Source organism: Protopterus annectens, chromosome 4.part1 (genome assembly GCF_019279795.1).
Source record: "Protopterus annectens isolate FY-2018-M chromosome 4.part1, PAN1.0, whole genome shotgun sequence".
Lineage (NCBI taxonomy): Eukaryota > Metazoa > Chordata > Ceratodontiformes > Protopteridae > Protopterus > Protopterus annectens.
In genome coordinates, this window is record NC_056734.1 from 526,083,263 (window position 1) to 526,098,996 (window position 15,734).

At 36.2% G+C, this 15,734-nt stretch overlaps 1 protein-coding gene across 1 annotated transcript in view; it reads right to left on the reverse strand.

Moving 5' to 3' along the window:
* UBXN7 (UBX domain protein 7) overlaps nt 1-15,517 on the reverse strand; it is a 1,098,848-nt gene extending 1,083,331 nt beyond the window's left edge. Inside the window, exon 1 of the mRNA XM_044070339.1 lies at nt 15,400-15,517. Coding sequence (XP_043926274.1) covers nt 15,400-15,481 — 82 coding nt within the window. The 5' untranslated portion in view covers nt 15,482-15,517. The remainder of the gene's footprint in view (nt 1-15,399) is intronic.
* Between the last annotated feature and the right edge of the window lie 217 nt (nt 15,518-15,734).

Consider the following 15,734-nt stretch of genomic DNA (forward strand, 5'->3'; position numbering starts at 1 on the left):
CCTTTAAGCTTGGTTAGTAGTTTATATGAATTCGGGATTGATTGAATGTAATTAAATGTATTAACACATTAATTTAGGGAATATAAAAAGGCTGCTTAAACTGTATCAAGTTATTCCTTAGAAACCTTGTGGCGCAAAGGTACCAGATGATGAAGTAAAATAAAAGAACTTGCAGCTACAGCAGTGCTTCCAGACTGTTTATTATTTAATTTGGGGGGAATTCCTTGTTCTCTTTGGGGAACTTTTGGTATGTTTTTTTTCAATACGTCTTTGGAAGGAGAATCTGCAATTCCGGGTGTGTTCAAAACTCAGGCTGATATGGGAAAACTAAGGTGTAACGAGATATGGAGAGAGACAGAGAGATGACAAAATGGTCAATAATGATCCATGGAGTTGGAGAACCGTATGCATGAGAGGTATGAACAACTGAAAAAGATGTTAAAGAAGGAAGTATCCTTGTACTATGACAGACTTTTGCAGAAATATGTTGATTTGAACATTACACCAAGGGTGCTCAGAGTAGATAGACTGCCTGCCTTTGAGTTTTTGCAAGAAGAGCTTGACTTGAAGAATGGAAAACAGTTTAAATATTGTGTACTACCAATTGGCTTAAAATTTTAATAAAAAGAAACATCCATGCACAAGAGAAGGCACTGAACACTATAGTACAACTACAGGAGGCACCGATAGCTGAGACCTCCGAAAATAATTTAATTTCATGCAGCTTGCTAGAAAAGTTGAGTGTGGCTAAGGTGGAGTCGGAAGTCATAGAAAGGAAAAAGAAAAAAAAAATAAATTGTGATATCAATGACTATAACAATGGTATAGTCTTTTCTTGGCAGCATAAGGAGGAAAGACGGCGCTCACGTCAAGCCGGTAGAAGGAGCAGAATACGTTCAGGTCCATCCTCTCGCGATACATCAGTTTCTTCAGGTGAGCTGGTGTCCCAACGGACAGAAGAGAGTTTCTTTCGAAGATGTAAGCAAAACGGTTGGCATCCCCCATCCCCAGATGGAGGACATGGAAGGCTCAGAGAATCAGAATCGAGGGAAAGGCAGAGGAAGAAGGTTCCAGGGAAAGAGAAACTTAAGTGTCCTGTTGGACAAGGTATATGCTGCTCCCGATACAGTGAACCTATTCCCTGGTTATTAATCGCCCGAACTCTATATTACAACATACAGGAAGGACTAAGGTTAATGTTTTTTTATTTTTTGCTAAAACTGAGGCAATTTTTTTCATTACCTGGCACATTCACATCGCTTGATGGTGATAGTGTGATTGATTTGGTGACTCATGCAAACCAAACAAGTAATGTCTGTGGTAACAGAATGGCGAATGGGGCACTAAATATGGTCAATTTGTCTGATTTAGTGTTAATGGAAACAGCAGTACGTGTGTTACATAAAGGCACAAAATTCTTCCCCACATATTTTCCTTCACTTGCAGATATTTTGGGTGAAGTGAAAAGATTTTGTAGAAAATTTTATCTAAGGGTATTTTTTGGTACCAAAGGGCAATTGCCTCTACAGGGGAATGAACTGAATACATTGAATGAAACGTATAAAGACAATATGGAAGACTCCTTGCTTAATTTGTCTATTCATGATAATCTGTTTATGGACTGGGACATTGTTGATAATTTAGAAATTGACTCTGATTTGTTCAATGGTAAAAATGCCTGTTTCTCTACTGGGTATGGTAGATTAAATGTACCTAAAGTTCCTTTAAACAGTTCTTTTGTATCCCAAAAAATTCTAATGCTGTTTTGGTGTTTGAAAGTGCATTGTGCAAGCAAATTGAAGATGTTTATCATCAACATGTAAGGAATTTTAAAGCATGGGATCTGAATAAAGAGCAATGGTTGGCATTAAAGCAGTTACGTGGCCTAACCTCTACAAGCAGATAAAGTTGGGAATTGTGTCATTCTGACTAAGAATGACTACAATAACATGGCATTTGAATTATCAGACAATAAGATTTATAAAAAGTTGCACTCCAACCCATTGAAGGTTTTCAATGATGGTTTATTGGAGTTGCTTGAAAGGCTTGGATTTTTTTGACCGTAAGGATGTTAAAAAATTATATCTCAAGAATCCAAGGGATGCCAGGTTCTTTGCAATTCCCAAGCTTCATAAGTCTATGACTAAACCTCCTGGAAGACCAATAGTCTTGGGGGGGTGGGATCTTTTTTTGCAGAACCTAGGCATCTTCTTGGAATCTCAGTTAAAGGTCTTTCTCCCAAGAGTCCAGTCATATATTAAGAATACCTCCCATGTATTGGAGTGCATCAACAAAATTCAAAGGGAATCTGATTATCTCGCTTGTGTAGACATCAAGTCTCTCTATACAAATATTAAAATTGAGAAAGGTTTGGAAGCAATTGTAAAGATGATGGGGGAAGGCCCCAAAACTGCTTATATTTGTCAACTTTTGGAATATGCTTTGACACATTACTTTGTTTTTGAAGAGGAATTTTATTTGCAGTTGGGAGGGAACAGCAATGGGGGTGGTGTTTGCCCCTTCCTATGCCATTTTGTTTATGGCATTTTTTTGAAAACTTAACTTGTTAGGAACAGGGTACTTATATTTGAATGTTTTACAGACGATTTGATTTTTGTATGCAAGGGGGAATTATGCGAGTTTGATAACTTTATGAGTTTGTTAAATCAGAACTCATTTGGGTTTGAATTCACATACACAGTTAAGAGAAGCATGCAATTTTTGGATGTGGAATTCTATGTACATACTTAGGAGAATTTACAGTACAGGCCTTTCCACAAAATAACTGCTGCAGATAATGTTTTGGAGGCAAATAATGCACGCCCCTTACATTTGATAAAATCTTTACTATATGGGGAATTCAAAAGAACTATGACTAATACTTCTGATAAAACAGTTTTAGAAGAAGAATTTATCATGGTGAAAAATAGATTATTTAAAAGAGGATACACAAAGAAATATATACAGGAAGCTTTGAACAAACTCAGGGGGAATGTGGATAACAGAGATAAGTTAAGTAGTCCCAGAACATATCAGAGAAATTTAAAAGGAGAAAAGTAAAGGTTTGGACAAGATAAGAGTCTACGTTTTTTGTGACCAAATTATCTCCCTTTTCAGAAACACTTAAGAGGTTTTGTAAATAATTTGTGGCCAGTAATTCATAGGGATGAAGCAGTAGGGAAGTGGTTCCCAGAAAAAGTTAGGTTTTCATATGGCTGTTTTGGTAATTTAAAGGAATTGTTAAAACAAAAGGCAGTGGGCACAATGAGGAGCAGATTGGGTGCTTTCCCCTGTGAAGCATGCAAAATATGTAGCAAAATAAAAAATGTGGATGGTTGGATAATAAATGGGAAGAAATTCTGGATAAAAAATTAGTCTAAATGCGATTCCTGTGGGGTAGTCTACATTATTGGGTGTGGATGCACACCCAGGAAATGGTATGTAGGACAAACAAAAAGAAAAGTTCAAGTTAAGAATTTTGGAACATCTGGGAGATGCGAGGAATATAAGAATGGAGAGCCCAGTGGCTCAGCATTTTTGCACGGTCCATGAAGGTAGCACCGATAGCTTCTTTTTTAGTATTCTAGCACAACCCTATGGATGTCAAAATATGAGAGGAGATGAATTCAAATGTAGACTCTTAAAATTAGAAACTAAAATCATAGTGAATTTAGGTATTATGTTTCCCAGGGCGTTAAATTTGGAAATTAAGTGGGATGTTTAGTAGTCACATTTATTAATTCATAATAATATAAACAGGAAGTTTTAAGAACAATGATATGATGAAGGGGAAAAACGTGCAATAACATACTTGGCTATATGTGAATGAACTAGGTAAAGAACATTGTTGAAATGATAAATTTTTCATGTTTAATGAACTTGATAATATATTTATTACAAATGTGTAATGAATGAAACACTATGGAGTGTATTGTAAAGTGGAACATATTTAAAACGATGAATTTATGCCATGGATATTTAATATAACAGATATGATAAGAAATAGTATGTTAAAAAATATTTAATGTAGTATATGGGAAAAGAAAATTTTGTATGCTATTAACAGAGTGTAGGGCTTTTTAATGTGTGCTGCTGTTTAATATGGGGGTACAACTTTAAGCTTGGTTAGTAGTTTATATGAATTCAATTGAATTTGGAATTAATTGAACGTAATTAAATGTATTAACACATTATTTAGGGAGTAGAAAAAGTCTGCTTAAACTGTATCAAGTTATTCCTTAGAATGCTTGTGGAGCCGAGGTACCGGATGATGAAGTAAAATAAAAGAACTTGCAGCTACAGCAGTTCTTCCAGACTGTTTATTATTTCATTTGGGGAGAATTCCTAGTTCCCTTTGAGGAACTGTTGGTGTGTTTTTTCAAAAGGATTCTGTGCTCTGAAAAGCTGTCAATCTGGGTTTGTGCAGGTACAGAACTCATACTACTGAGGCAGTGTGAATAATGAACATCTAAAGCACTTCCAGCAAGTACAACCCACTCTGGATTATTTGTGGGGAATCTTTTTTAGATGGACAGAACTTTTTTACATGCATGGGGATTAGCCTAAGTAACTCTCTGACAGAAATCTATAAAAAAATCTACGTATTAGTACTTACTGGCAAAAGTGAAGAGCTTACTGCAAAGATGAAGATCCAGTGTCTTAAATTTAGGATGTAGGATGGTTTGTGCAGTCTTTAATGTCATGCAGCAGACTAGCTCCCTTTGCCTTCTCTGACACATGGTTTCCTAATCTTAAAAGATTTATTATTTTTGAAGGTCAGAGGACAAAACTTAGGATTAAATTGAAAATGTTGACTCTTTCTTTTACACGTGGTGATACTGGATTTCTACAGACTGAATTATACACAAAACAGGAATTCTAAAAACACTTAATGGGATCTCGTTTTCAGGAATTATTTTTTTATTACAGCAGTCATGTGGCTTTTAACAATTATACTTAGCTCTGAACATAAAGAAAACCTAATAAAAAAGTGTCAAAATGATCCACAAAAGTTCAACATCTATTTGCTGGGCTTTAATGGAGAATGAGACTCTAGACTGGTTGTTTGAGCTCCTTTCCACTGGCATCTCTAAAATATGGAGAGGTCCATCAGTTAGTGTTACAAGAAAATGGGCTATACACAAGGGCTTGACATTTTGGGAACTTCTGTTAGACAAGAGGCAACTGCTTCCTGCCATTCTTTTGCAACACTGTACAAGGAATTGTCCTTACTTGTCTTTGTTGACTGGGAAAATCCTACTGAGCAGAGCCCATTTTAAGCAGAGGCCTGCGGAAAGACTCCCTTTCCATGTAAAGTAGAGTACCTCATTAAAACCTTTTAAGTACAACCTGGATAACTGGACGGGGAACAGAAAAGACACCCCTGGGATTCCGCCTGTGTTCCCGGTGGACAGTGGCACAGGGTGCTAACTTGTTGGAACATGGGATAAATTCTTGGCTAGGCTTGTAAGGGCCTCAGGGTCAATAGCCTAGTAACTTCCTATGATCCTATGACCATAGTACATTTATATGAACGAGCAAACTTCAGAAATTCTCAGAAAAACAGTTACATTTCTCATGAAACAACAAAGACAGATACAGTAAAGTATTTGTATCAGCAATTGTAAGTCTATGCAGTTGTTCCAGCTGTAAAATCTTGCAGAAGTAATGGATTGATACGGCAGAAGGGAAAAAATAGTTATAAAAATGTTTACCGTTTTTACATTTCAGGAAAGAAAGGTTTGCAGAGGTTCAAGACACGCAAGAAGTTATAAAATTATGTAGGAGAGGACAGTAGTAGTATATAGGAGAATAGTAGCAATAACATATGACAAAGCATGGTACAGGACTGGTTCTACTTAGGCTGTCTGTTCCAAACTGGTGTATCTAGAAGGTTTATAACTTAGGTATACAGGGGATGCATGACAGGGGTAGAGCAGTGGTTGGGGCAATTGAAAAATGGGCAAGATGAGAAGTGTTTAAGAGGGGACTGTGAAATGGGATGCATTGATTCAAGTGCAGGAGAGAAAGTTATTACGAGTGCAATGATTCCAGTAAAGGAAGGCAAAAAGAAATTTGTGCTTTCACTAGAGGTCTCACTTTGGTGATGAACATGAGCATGACCAGGATCGGGTAAGGTACTGTGCGAGATGGACTTTAAAAATGAATAACAAACTGCTGCGCTATACTTGTGTAGGGATGGTGTTCCAGACTTTGGAAATGTAAAAGGAATATAAAAAGAGAGTCCCCCGTTGAATTATTTGCTTTAGTAGAGCTTAGTAGAAATCTATCATCAGAACGGAGGTTTTCAATGCAGGGATTTGTTTGGGGAAATGCATCACTTTGTTATGTAATAACGAGTTGAGACGTATGTAGTTGTAAGCTCTAGCTAGTTTAGCTGCTTTAAGGCTTGGCAGTTGTGAGCTCGGTGAGCAGTGTTGGTAACAAATTTAGCTACTTTGTTTTTACAGGAGACTAGTTTGGATTTTAATGTAGCGCTCAAGTTTGTAAGGATAGGCAAGGCATACAAGAGGGCTGGAAGCAAATAAGATGAGGCTAGGATTTTTCTTGTTTGGTCTGTAAGGTACTGTTTTTCCTGTAAAGTGAGCAAAAGTTTCTGGTAGGTCTTTTTAATTGTTTAAATAATACGTTTAATCAAAATTAAGATTGTCATCTATTACAATGCCCAGTAATTTATTATTATTTGCAGATGTAACCAAGAAAGATTGTTTTTGATGGAGAGAATGATTTGGGGTGAATAGCATCAGATTTGTGTAGGTTTGAATTTTTCAGCCAGGTTTCAATTGAAAAGAAATAAATTTGAGTAATTTCTTGTAGTTTTAAAAAAAAAAAACGAGATATCTTACCATGGCTATTGTTGCTTAGTACAGTTAAAAGTATATTTCCTGGAAAATCTGATAAGACAACTCTTGCACCAATTATGCTGTTATCTTTTGCTAAGACAGAAAACTCACCCGTTAAAGAACTACTGAAAATGAAGCAAAATGTTATGGATCAAGAAACTGATAAAGACAAAGCATCACTGTTAAAAGCACATAAGTGGAAACTTGGGCATCATTGTTTATCTTTTGAAGAGGAAGAAATTTAATGAATGCAAGTTTAAGTCTTTTTCCTATTGTTTAATAGCCACCTCATTACTTGAGTTCACTGCTTCTCTTTCTGAAAAGCTAACTCCTGTAAATAGTTATTGCAGTTTTATTTAGTATTAGTTTGCCCATTTCTCGGAACTGTCTCAAATTTACGGTCTAAAGTTTATTCTGTGAAAAAAATCTGTTGCCTCACAGTGAATAGGAGTTGGTTCTTGGGTTCAGTTCTTGGCTGGGTGTCTTCGTTGCAGAGTTTGCATATCTGTAATGGTTTCTGCAAGGAGTTGCAGTCATTTTTAAATTTACTGATGAGGCAAGTGGCCCGGGCCAAAGACTAATTTTTTTTGTTTCAACCTGGTTACAAATTAATCAGCAAAACAATAATAGCAAGACAGAGACTTTTACACATACCAGCAAAAACATTATGGCTGCATTTTGCAATGTAAACATCTCCTGGATAACATTAAGAACAACTGGGTGTTCTATGAACATGATTTGTTTACAAAGACAGAAAAAACAATAGTACACAATTAGAATGATTACTAGTTAAAAGAAGTAGAGTCAAGCTAATTGCTACCCTTTTTACTAGACTGATGTGTGCTTGAGGTATGTGGGTAGAGGAGATGAAATCTCATGTGCAAAGGTGCAGTGGAAGACTAATGTACAGGCAGGAGAGTAGGACAGACAGGGACTTAGGATAATGAGGAAGTGGGGAGAAGTACTGTAGTAAGTTACTCAGAGTTTTTTGGTCTGAGTTGGAGCAGGAAGCAATAACCAATTTAAAGAAATGTGTGTGGAGTCTTTTTTAGATGCAGTGATGGAAACACTTGTGCTGATGTTCAACTCCCTCCTTTGTTACAGTTTTGGACCAAAGATAAAGGAAAGTGATGTGCAATAGATATTTGGATGTGCAGATATAACGTATGTTGTGAAGGCTAGAATTCTAGTGAGAATTCTGTGGTTCGGGTTTTCTGCAAGGGGCTATCAATGTGTATAAAATAAAGAAGTTTAAAGTGGATGATGATTAGGATCTACTGACTCAAGAGCTTAAGTGGTAGCATTTTGGCTTTGGACAATGACAGTGACGCTAGAACTTAGGAAGCATCACCTTGCTTCATTAAGGAAAGTCTGGATTTTGTGGGTTTTGGGGAAGTGTTTAACAGTCAAAGACCAAAATGAAATCTGACATGATTCTAGATGTGTTTTTTTTTGTGTGTGTGTGTGTGTGTGTGTGTGAATTCTTCTTTAATTTGATCTAATAGTGTCAAATGGGATAGAAAATCGAGAATTTCACCCTCTGTCTTTCTCATTAAAAAATAAAATAAATATTAGTAACAATCACACATCTTATATAAATACTACCAACCAGCTGATGTATGCTACTTCCAAAACAGTGCCCATATCAACAAAAGAATTGGAAAAAAAGTCCATTACATCAAACACTGAAGTCAGTCTAATACAGGTTGAACATTTCATCTTGCAAACCACTTTTAATCTGGCTCCATTATTACTAAATTGTTATAAAAAGAAAACTATTAAAAATAATCAGTTGATCCTTATATGAATAAGCCGACCATTAAAATTCTTCTTTCTAGTCAATGCATCCATCCCTGCTTATTAATCTCATGAATGCCTGCAAAATTAAATGTAGCAAACAAATGTTATTCTAGACACAACTGAATCTTTGTTTTAAGTGAAATTTTACAAATAGCACAATGATCACGTGAACAGCCTAACAGAAAATTGAGCGCCATAAAAAATCTATTGTGCCAATCAAAACGGTTTATGTTTGGCCAAAATATTAACCACATTCAAGACGTTCCGAAATGAAAACGTACATTCAGCATCAACATTCACCCAGAAACTTGTAAGGAGCAAGTAGGTTTCAATATTTCTTGAGTACATTCTGATTTGAACATGTTATTTCCATATGTAGTAATAAACCTAGGTATACTCTCCTCACACCAAACTTCAGTCTTGCACTGGTACCGTATCACCTGTGCTTCAGACACATCACATACTCAGCCCTACTTTATCAATTGTTAAACAATACTCCATTTCCAAAATAGCAAATTTTATTACACATATAAAGAAATACAATATGGCAACTCACAGAACACTTCATAAACTTTATTTAGCTTACAAATTAGCCCCTCGGCTTACACTTTCATAGGTATATAAAAACAACTCCCTATTACCACACATATAAAAGGAAGTGAACCCAATAAAAAATGAGACTCAATTAACACATCTGAATCACATATGTACTCACCTAAAATACTTACATTTAACAAACGAATATAAATAAGTAAATACACTCATAATAAACATTTCATGAATAATATGTTATTTAACTCTCCTGGTTGTGATGTTTTATAGACTAAAAAATAGGTGTGGTATATTTATACAAAACATCTAATACACTTAAAATTAAACCTGGATTATAACAAACAAAATACTGAATTTGTCAAATCAGCAATTTCTCCATTATGCTTATTAAAATAAGCATAATAAACATCTTTATCAATTATTTTAAGTCATATCTACTATGCCAAAAAAAAAAATAATCAACCACTTAATTCTTTACAATTTCTCATTACAGTCTTGGTCACTCAAGCAAAATGTCTGACCCTTAAAAACAGAGTCTTAGTAAAGGACTAAAAAATATGCTTAGAATTTGTCCATCCATCTATCCACAATCTCTTTTTCCTCTTTTTTGCAGACTGGGTCAGAGTGTCATGTTAACAGTGACAATCACCTATAGCTAATGTTCATGCCACTTACTGACTAGCCCTGCTGCAGAAAAATATGTTTAGGATGACAACAAGAGTTTTCTCAGAGAATAGGTTTGCAAATATATGTTCATGAGTGCTGTAACACTTGCATAAAAAAGGGTAGTCGTCCATATATCTACACCACACATCAATGTCACCCAAATGACTACTGGATATTCAAATACTGCCAATAGCTCAAAAACACCATACATCAGTCAGCATAAATCCCAGCCTTTGCTCTACCATGTAACTGGAAGAAAATAATTACTACAAATATAAGTGAGCATTATTTCTGGTAGAGGAGTCAAAAAAAAAAACTCCCTGGAAAAGTGCCTGCTTTATTTAACTAAAACTGTAATGCATCTACATCCTTACATGGAATACTGGTACACAGGGCATTCACATTTGAGGTACACAATAACTACTGCTGCTCAACCAGTGAATCATTAAAAATTGAAAAAAATTCAGTGGTGCCCTTTGTGATGTAAGTAGAGAGAGTATGATTACAAATTGATTCACTAGCAGAACACCTCCCAGAAACAATGCACCAGTCCAGTGAATTTTCTGAAGTATTGTGCACCCTTCCTGAATTTGTTAAAGTCTTGCACACCTTAGCTAACACATAAATGCTAAATTAATTGCCAACAACACAAGACTGATCCTAATGATCCAATCAATTTGCAATTTCCTCACAAAAATTGCAAGTAGGATTGCAATGAGTTTCTAGGCAGTAATCTGGAGCAGTCATTTGTGGCAAAACAACAAAATCATTACTATTCAAAATCACAGCACTTCTATCTTTACGTGTTTTGGTGCTATGTTGTGGTTTTCATTAAAGGTTTTCCTTTCATCCATAGGCATGTTACCACCAAAATGATGCATTAACATGTAATTATTTAATCACAGCCATCTCAAAATAATCGAGCAAATGTGTGACAAGTTGACTGAAAATTGACTGCAAATATTTAAAATAACACAATATCCATACTATCAACATCTTTATTAGCTTAATTCTGAAAAACAAAAATAATTAAATATATGACTTTAAAGTTAACAGACTATTTCAGGTTCAGAAATAAAACAAAATTAACAAAACCTAAACATTTATTGAGAACATTACTTAGACAGGAAAAGCTGGACATCACAGTTGCTAAAAATCAACAAATTACTCAAGTCACAGTGCAGAATTGTGCATCATATATTTGCAGGAACTCAATTGAGTCCACCCTTTTAAATATACAGTGTTAAGATACCAAAGTATCAGACTTTTAGAAGTCAGTCAGTACAGAATCACAATTGCTGTATTTCCCTGTTCACTGGTTTGGCAAAATTTCCTTCAACAAAACATTTAAATCATTCTTCTCCATGTTATCCTCCCACCCATATCCCCTCATCTTCCTGAATAATGCTCACTCTTCAATATTATGCTCCATGCTCTATAATACACTTTATATTCCATGTTTTAGTCTATATTTTTTAAACCGAAAACATATTAAATCTGACTCTGACCTTTCCATTTCAATAACTCCTCCCATTTCTCAAGCATCAGACCCTCTTTCCTATAACTTATAGGTGCTCATGTAAACAAAAAGAGACATTCACAAATAAACACATGCTAGTAGCCTCAGAACTTACCATATGCCAAACATTACTTCCATTACTCAAAGGGGCTTACAGAATGGGGATGTCTTTCTAACAAAGAAATGATAGGTTAGATGGAGCTACCCTACACAAAACTCTTAATGCAGGTATTACAGTCAAAGAAACCATCATCACACAGAAATCTCAAAGGGATTCTCCCAAAACTAACTACTAGAAAGAAAATCAATGTATGTCCTCTGCCTACCACCCTTTCCTCTCCAGTAACAATTTGACACATTTACCAGATTACCCATCTCCTTCACTTACAAAGAAAGACTTTGTCCTTGTTGGTGACCTTGTTATCATATGGAATGAATCACTTCAACAATTTATAGTGTCAATCATTTCACCCTTATTTTCAAATTCCAGTGTCCCACAATCCAATTCCCTCAATTTTCTTCTTTATATACTCCCAATTTCCTCACCAGACATATTGGACCAATACTTGCAAAAATCAGTATCTGATCCCTATCCGCTCCCCCACCCCTTTTCTTTCCCTCATCACCAATATTTACACTATACAGAACTGCGGTGATGGTGCTGCGGTAGCGTTGTCACCTCACAGTAAAACGTTGTCCTGTTCGATTCTCAGCTAGAGCATCTTCTGTGTGGAGACATGCGTGAATGGGCATACCTTGGTTGAAGGTTGTGCGTCAGGGCCGGCAACTCGGCATGTAAATATCTACTGCCAATCAGCGGACCGGAGTTCCTCTGTGGCAACCCCTAACCGGGAAAAGCCGAAAGACACAACATTCTTCATAAAAAAAATAATAATACTTAGTTGACTAAACTTAACAGTTTTCCTTCATTGAGCTAAACAAAGCTCCTTTTCTTCTGGTTTCTCCACATCCTTTCTTCTACTTTATCTTCAGATTCAAAATTCACTGTGCTTATAAAGAGCTCAGTGGGTCTCAATTAGCCATTAAGTAATGCATTCCAAAAATAAAAAAAGAAACCGAATATTCAGTACCAACACAAATCTACTAATGGCCCATTATGTTAGCATCAAGGGAACTCAAGAAAACAGAAATATCAGCTAAACTACCAAAGACCAACCAGCTTCCATCAGCAATCCCAAAATATAAAACGGTTGAAAAACACTCACACACACAATACTCCTAAACACATTTACCGGAACAAAACAATACTTCTCTGCTTAGATTTCATTTAATTTCTTACCAAGCTTGCAACTACCTACTCACCAGAATTCCACATAAAAGCTCCTGCTTAATATTCAACTACACCACACTTTTAACAAAAGCTTCAAACCCATTTTGTCTATTAATCCATATCTTTAACTTGTGCCTGTGCACATGATTTACTTCTGCTAAGTAGGAAAACGCTATAATCATTCCACTATGAATCTTCCTGAAGACCCCTCAACCACACCATTTGAGATTAATAGCAAACCTCTTACCACTTGCAGACATCTTTAAAACACTTCTACACTAACCCTCAAATGCACCCCCAAAATTAATACCTTTAGCCCACATTTAGAACACACCCATCACTCTCTTCCAAATCACTGACTTACAATACAAAAATGTAAATGTAGACCTTAAACTGCTACAATCTTCATCTATCTCAAAATATCTGAATTTGATGCCTATTCTCTTGCTCCAATAAAACTCATTTTAATGATCAATCCAGTAATTCATTTTAATGATTCATCTAATAAAATATTTCCAAACCCGTTTGAGCAATAAACTGTGATCTCACTAATATGAAGTCTACCAAAGTTCACTACTTGTGCCTATCACATTTTTGCTCTTTATTAAAATTAACTTTCCAAAGCCAGAAATCATTAAGCAAATGATCTAATCTCTGCAAAATTCCATTGATACCTCAACAACTTGAAAACACTAACCAAAGATCCATCCATCCATAACACCTTTTTCCCCCATTTTTGCACATGGGGATGGGGTATCACTTCAACAGTGACAATCATTTAGATCCAAGGTGTACAGTGCCAGCTAGCTAGCCCTGCTGCAATAGTTCTTCCACACCACACACTCGCACACACATTCAGACCTATGGCCAATTTAGTGTGTCCAATCCACCTACTGCATGCATGTCTTTGGAATGTGGGAGGAAACTGCAGAACCCAGAGAAAACCAATGCAAAACAGGGAGGACATGCAGACTCCACATAGAAGGTACCCCAGCCGAGAATCGAACCAGGGAACCTTTTGCTGTGAGGTGACAACACTATCAGTTGCATCACTGTGTGCCTAAACGCTAACCAAAGATAACTTCACTAAAATGTTTGTTAATCACAAACTGTTAGTTAACTCCACCAAGTTTAAACCTGTGATACTCCTTACCTAATTACATTTGCTCTCCCACCACACTCTTTCATCAGCTAATACTACATGTAGTATCCTCATACCTAGATGTACTTCAACTGCTACCCAGCATTCCACCCCATGCTGAAACCCTCAAAACACCACTAATTTTGAAATAATCTTGAGTAAAAGCTAAATGTTTTATTAACCTTTCTCATACATAAGCCAATCACTGCACCTTTAACTTCACAAACTCTACCCTTAACACAAACAGCAACGCTGCTACATACATTATAAACTTCTTTATCCCGACTACTGCACTAGATCTTCTTCACAATTCTACTCCTCACAGATGCATACTATCTTCTCAACACCTCTGCACATTCTGAATTATAATGACATTGATAATCAAATGAGCTTTTCTTGAACTGGTCTCTAATGTTCAGAACTCCCTCCCTATGGGCATTAGAAACTAGTCCCAAGTGTCCTTTTTCATGAAGGCATTATCTTATAACCCAAAAGAAATTTTCCAATACCCTTAACAACTTTACCTCATGGTGTTTACTATAATCAGAAAAGACAAGGATGGGCCAATGCACACATCACTGCTTACTGGTTAGACCTGCTACACTCACAGTGGTCTACATCATTTCTTAAGTTAAAAGGAACAGTTATTTTACTATTTAAAAACAGTTACCCATGGGTTCTGCATACCCATTTAGAAAATGACACCAATGTGCTTTTCACAAACAAAAATATCTATTAAGCCACTGGTAAAAATCATCCTGTCCAAATCAGAGCTATACTTTTAGGTCTACTCTACATTCATTCTACCTGTCTGCTCAATTATTTTATCTTGAAATAAACCACATAATATACTGCAACACTGACCGTTGTCAAAACACACACACCTGAAAATATCTACTGCATATAATAGGCAATAAGTGCTTGCTCGTGTAGTGTAACTGTAATTTACAGCTTCCTTCCCAAGAAAATACAAAGATCCGATCCACAGCAAGTCTCCAAGCCCAACAGAATGCTTCTAATGATAATCAGCTTTGTACTTTAGGTACATACTTCTTTGCCCATAAGTAAAGCTGCACAACAAAGTAAAATAAAACAAACTTTGCTTTACTCACTGACAAAAATGTCATATTCAACTTTCCACTTTCTCTCTCTTTCCTCAGTATGACAACTACTCACCATCTTTTGCTTGGTTATTATCTCAACACACGCCTCCACATTAAAAAGAACATGCAGTCACTGAAGAAAACAATACTATCTGTCCCTGCTTCAAATATGCAATACAGAAGACAGACTACCAGCCCCACACAAACATTACTTTGCAAATGACACCTTTCAATGTTCATAAGTTTACCCAAGGCAAAGAGGGAAATTGATTAAAGGTTTCTCCCCACATTCCTGCAACAAATGCCAGGAACAGCTGACATTCTTGAATATTAGAGGAATATCAATTTTCTACAGTACTATCACTTTCCTTAAGTGTCGATTCCAATACATGGCATCATTTTTATCCGGATGACCAGTACCCCGAAAAGCTATCTACTCCCAATAAACAGTATCTCGATTTTACCTGTAATAGCCACAAACTGTTGTATTAATCCAGTGAGCCCCGAACCTGCCGCGGAAGCCTTTGCCTCCCCGCACGCCGCCATTTTTCTGCCACTGATGACAACAACAGAGGGCACCGCGCAGCCGTACTAAATCTTAGCTGTGGGTTCTTACTTTCTGTCAATTTTATTGGATGCATGGAAATGTCAAAGAACCAGTGGGATAATTCACACTTTTTGTCTTCTCCTGGTGTTAGGATCACTTTTTAATTCAATTAAGAGTATTTTGATGTTGTAGGTTGTGTTTAGTATGAAGTTTTATGTAGTCAGCAGGTTTTTTTAAATAATAAAAAGCTTA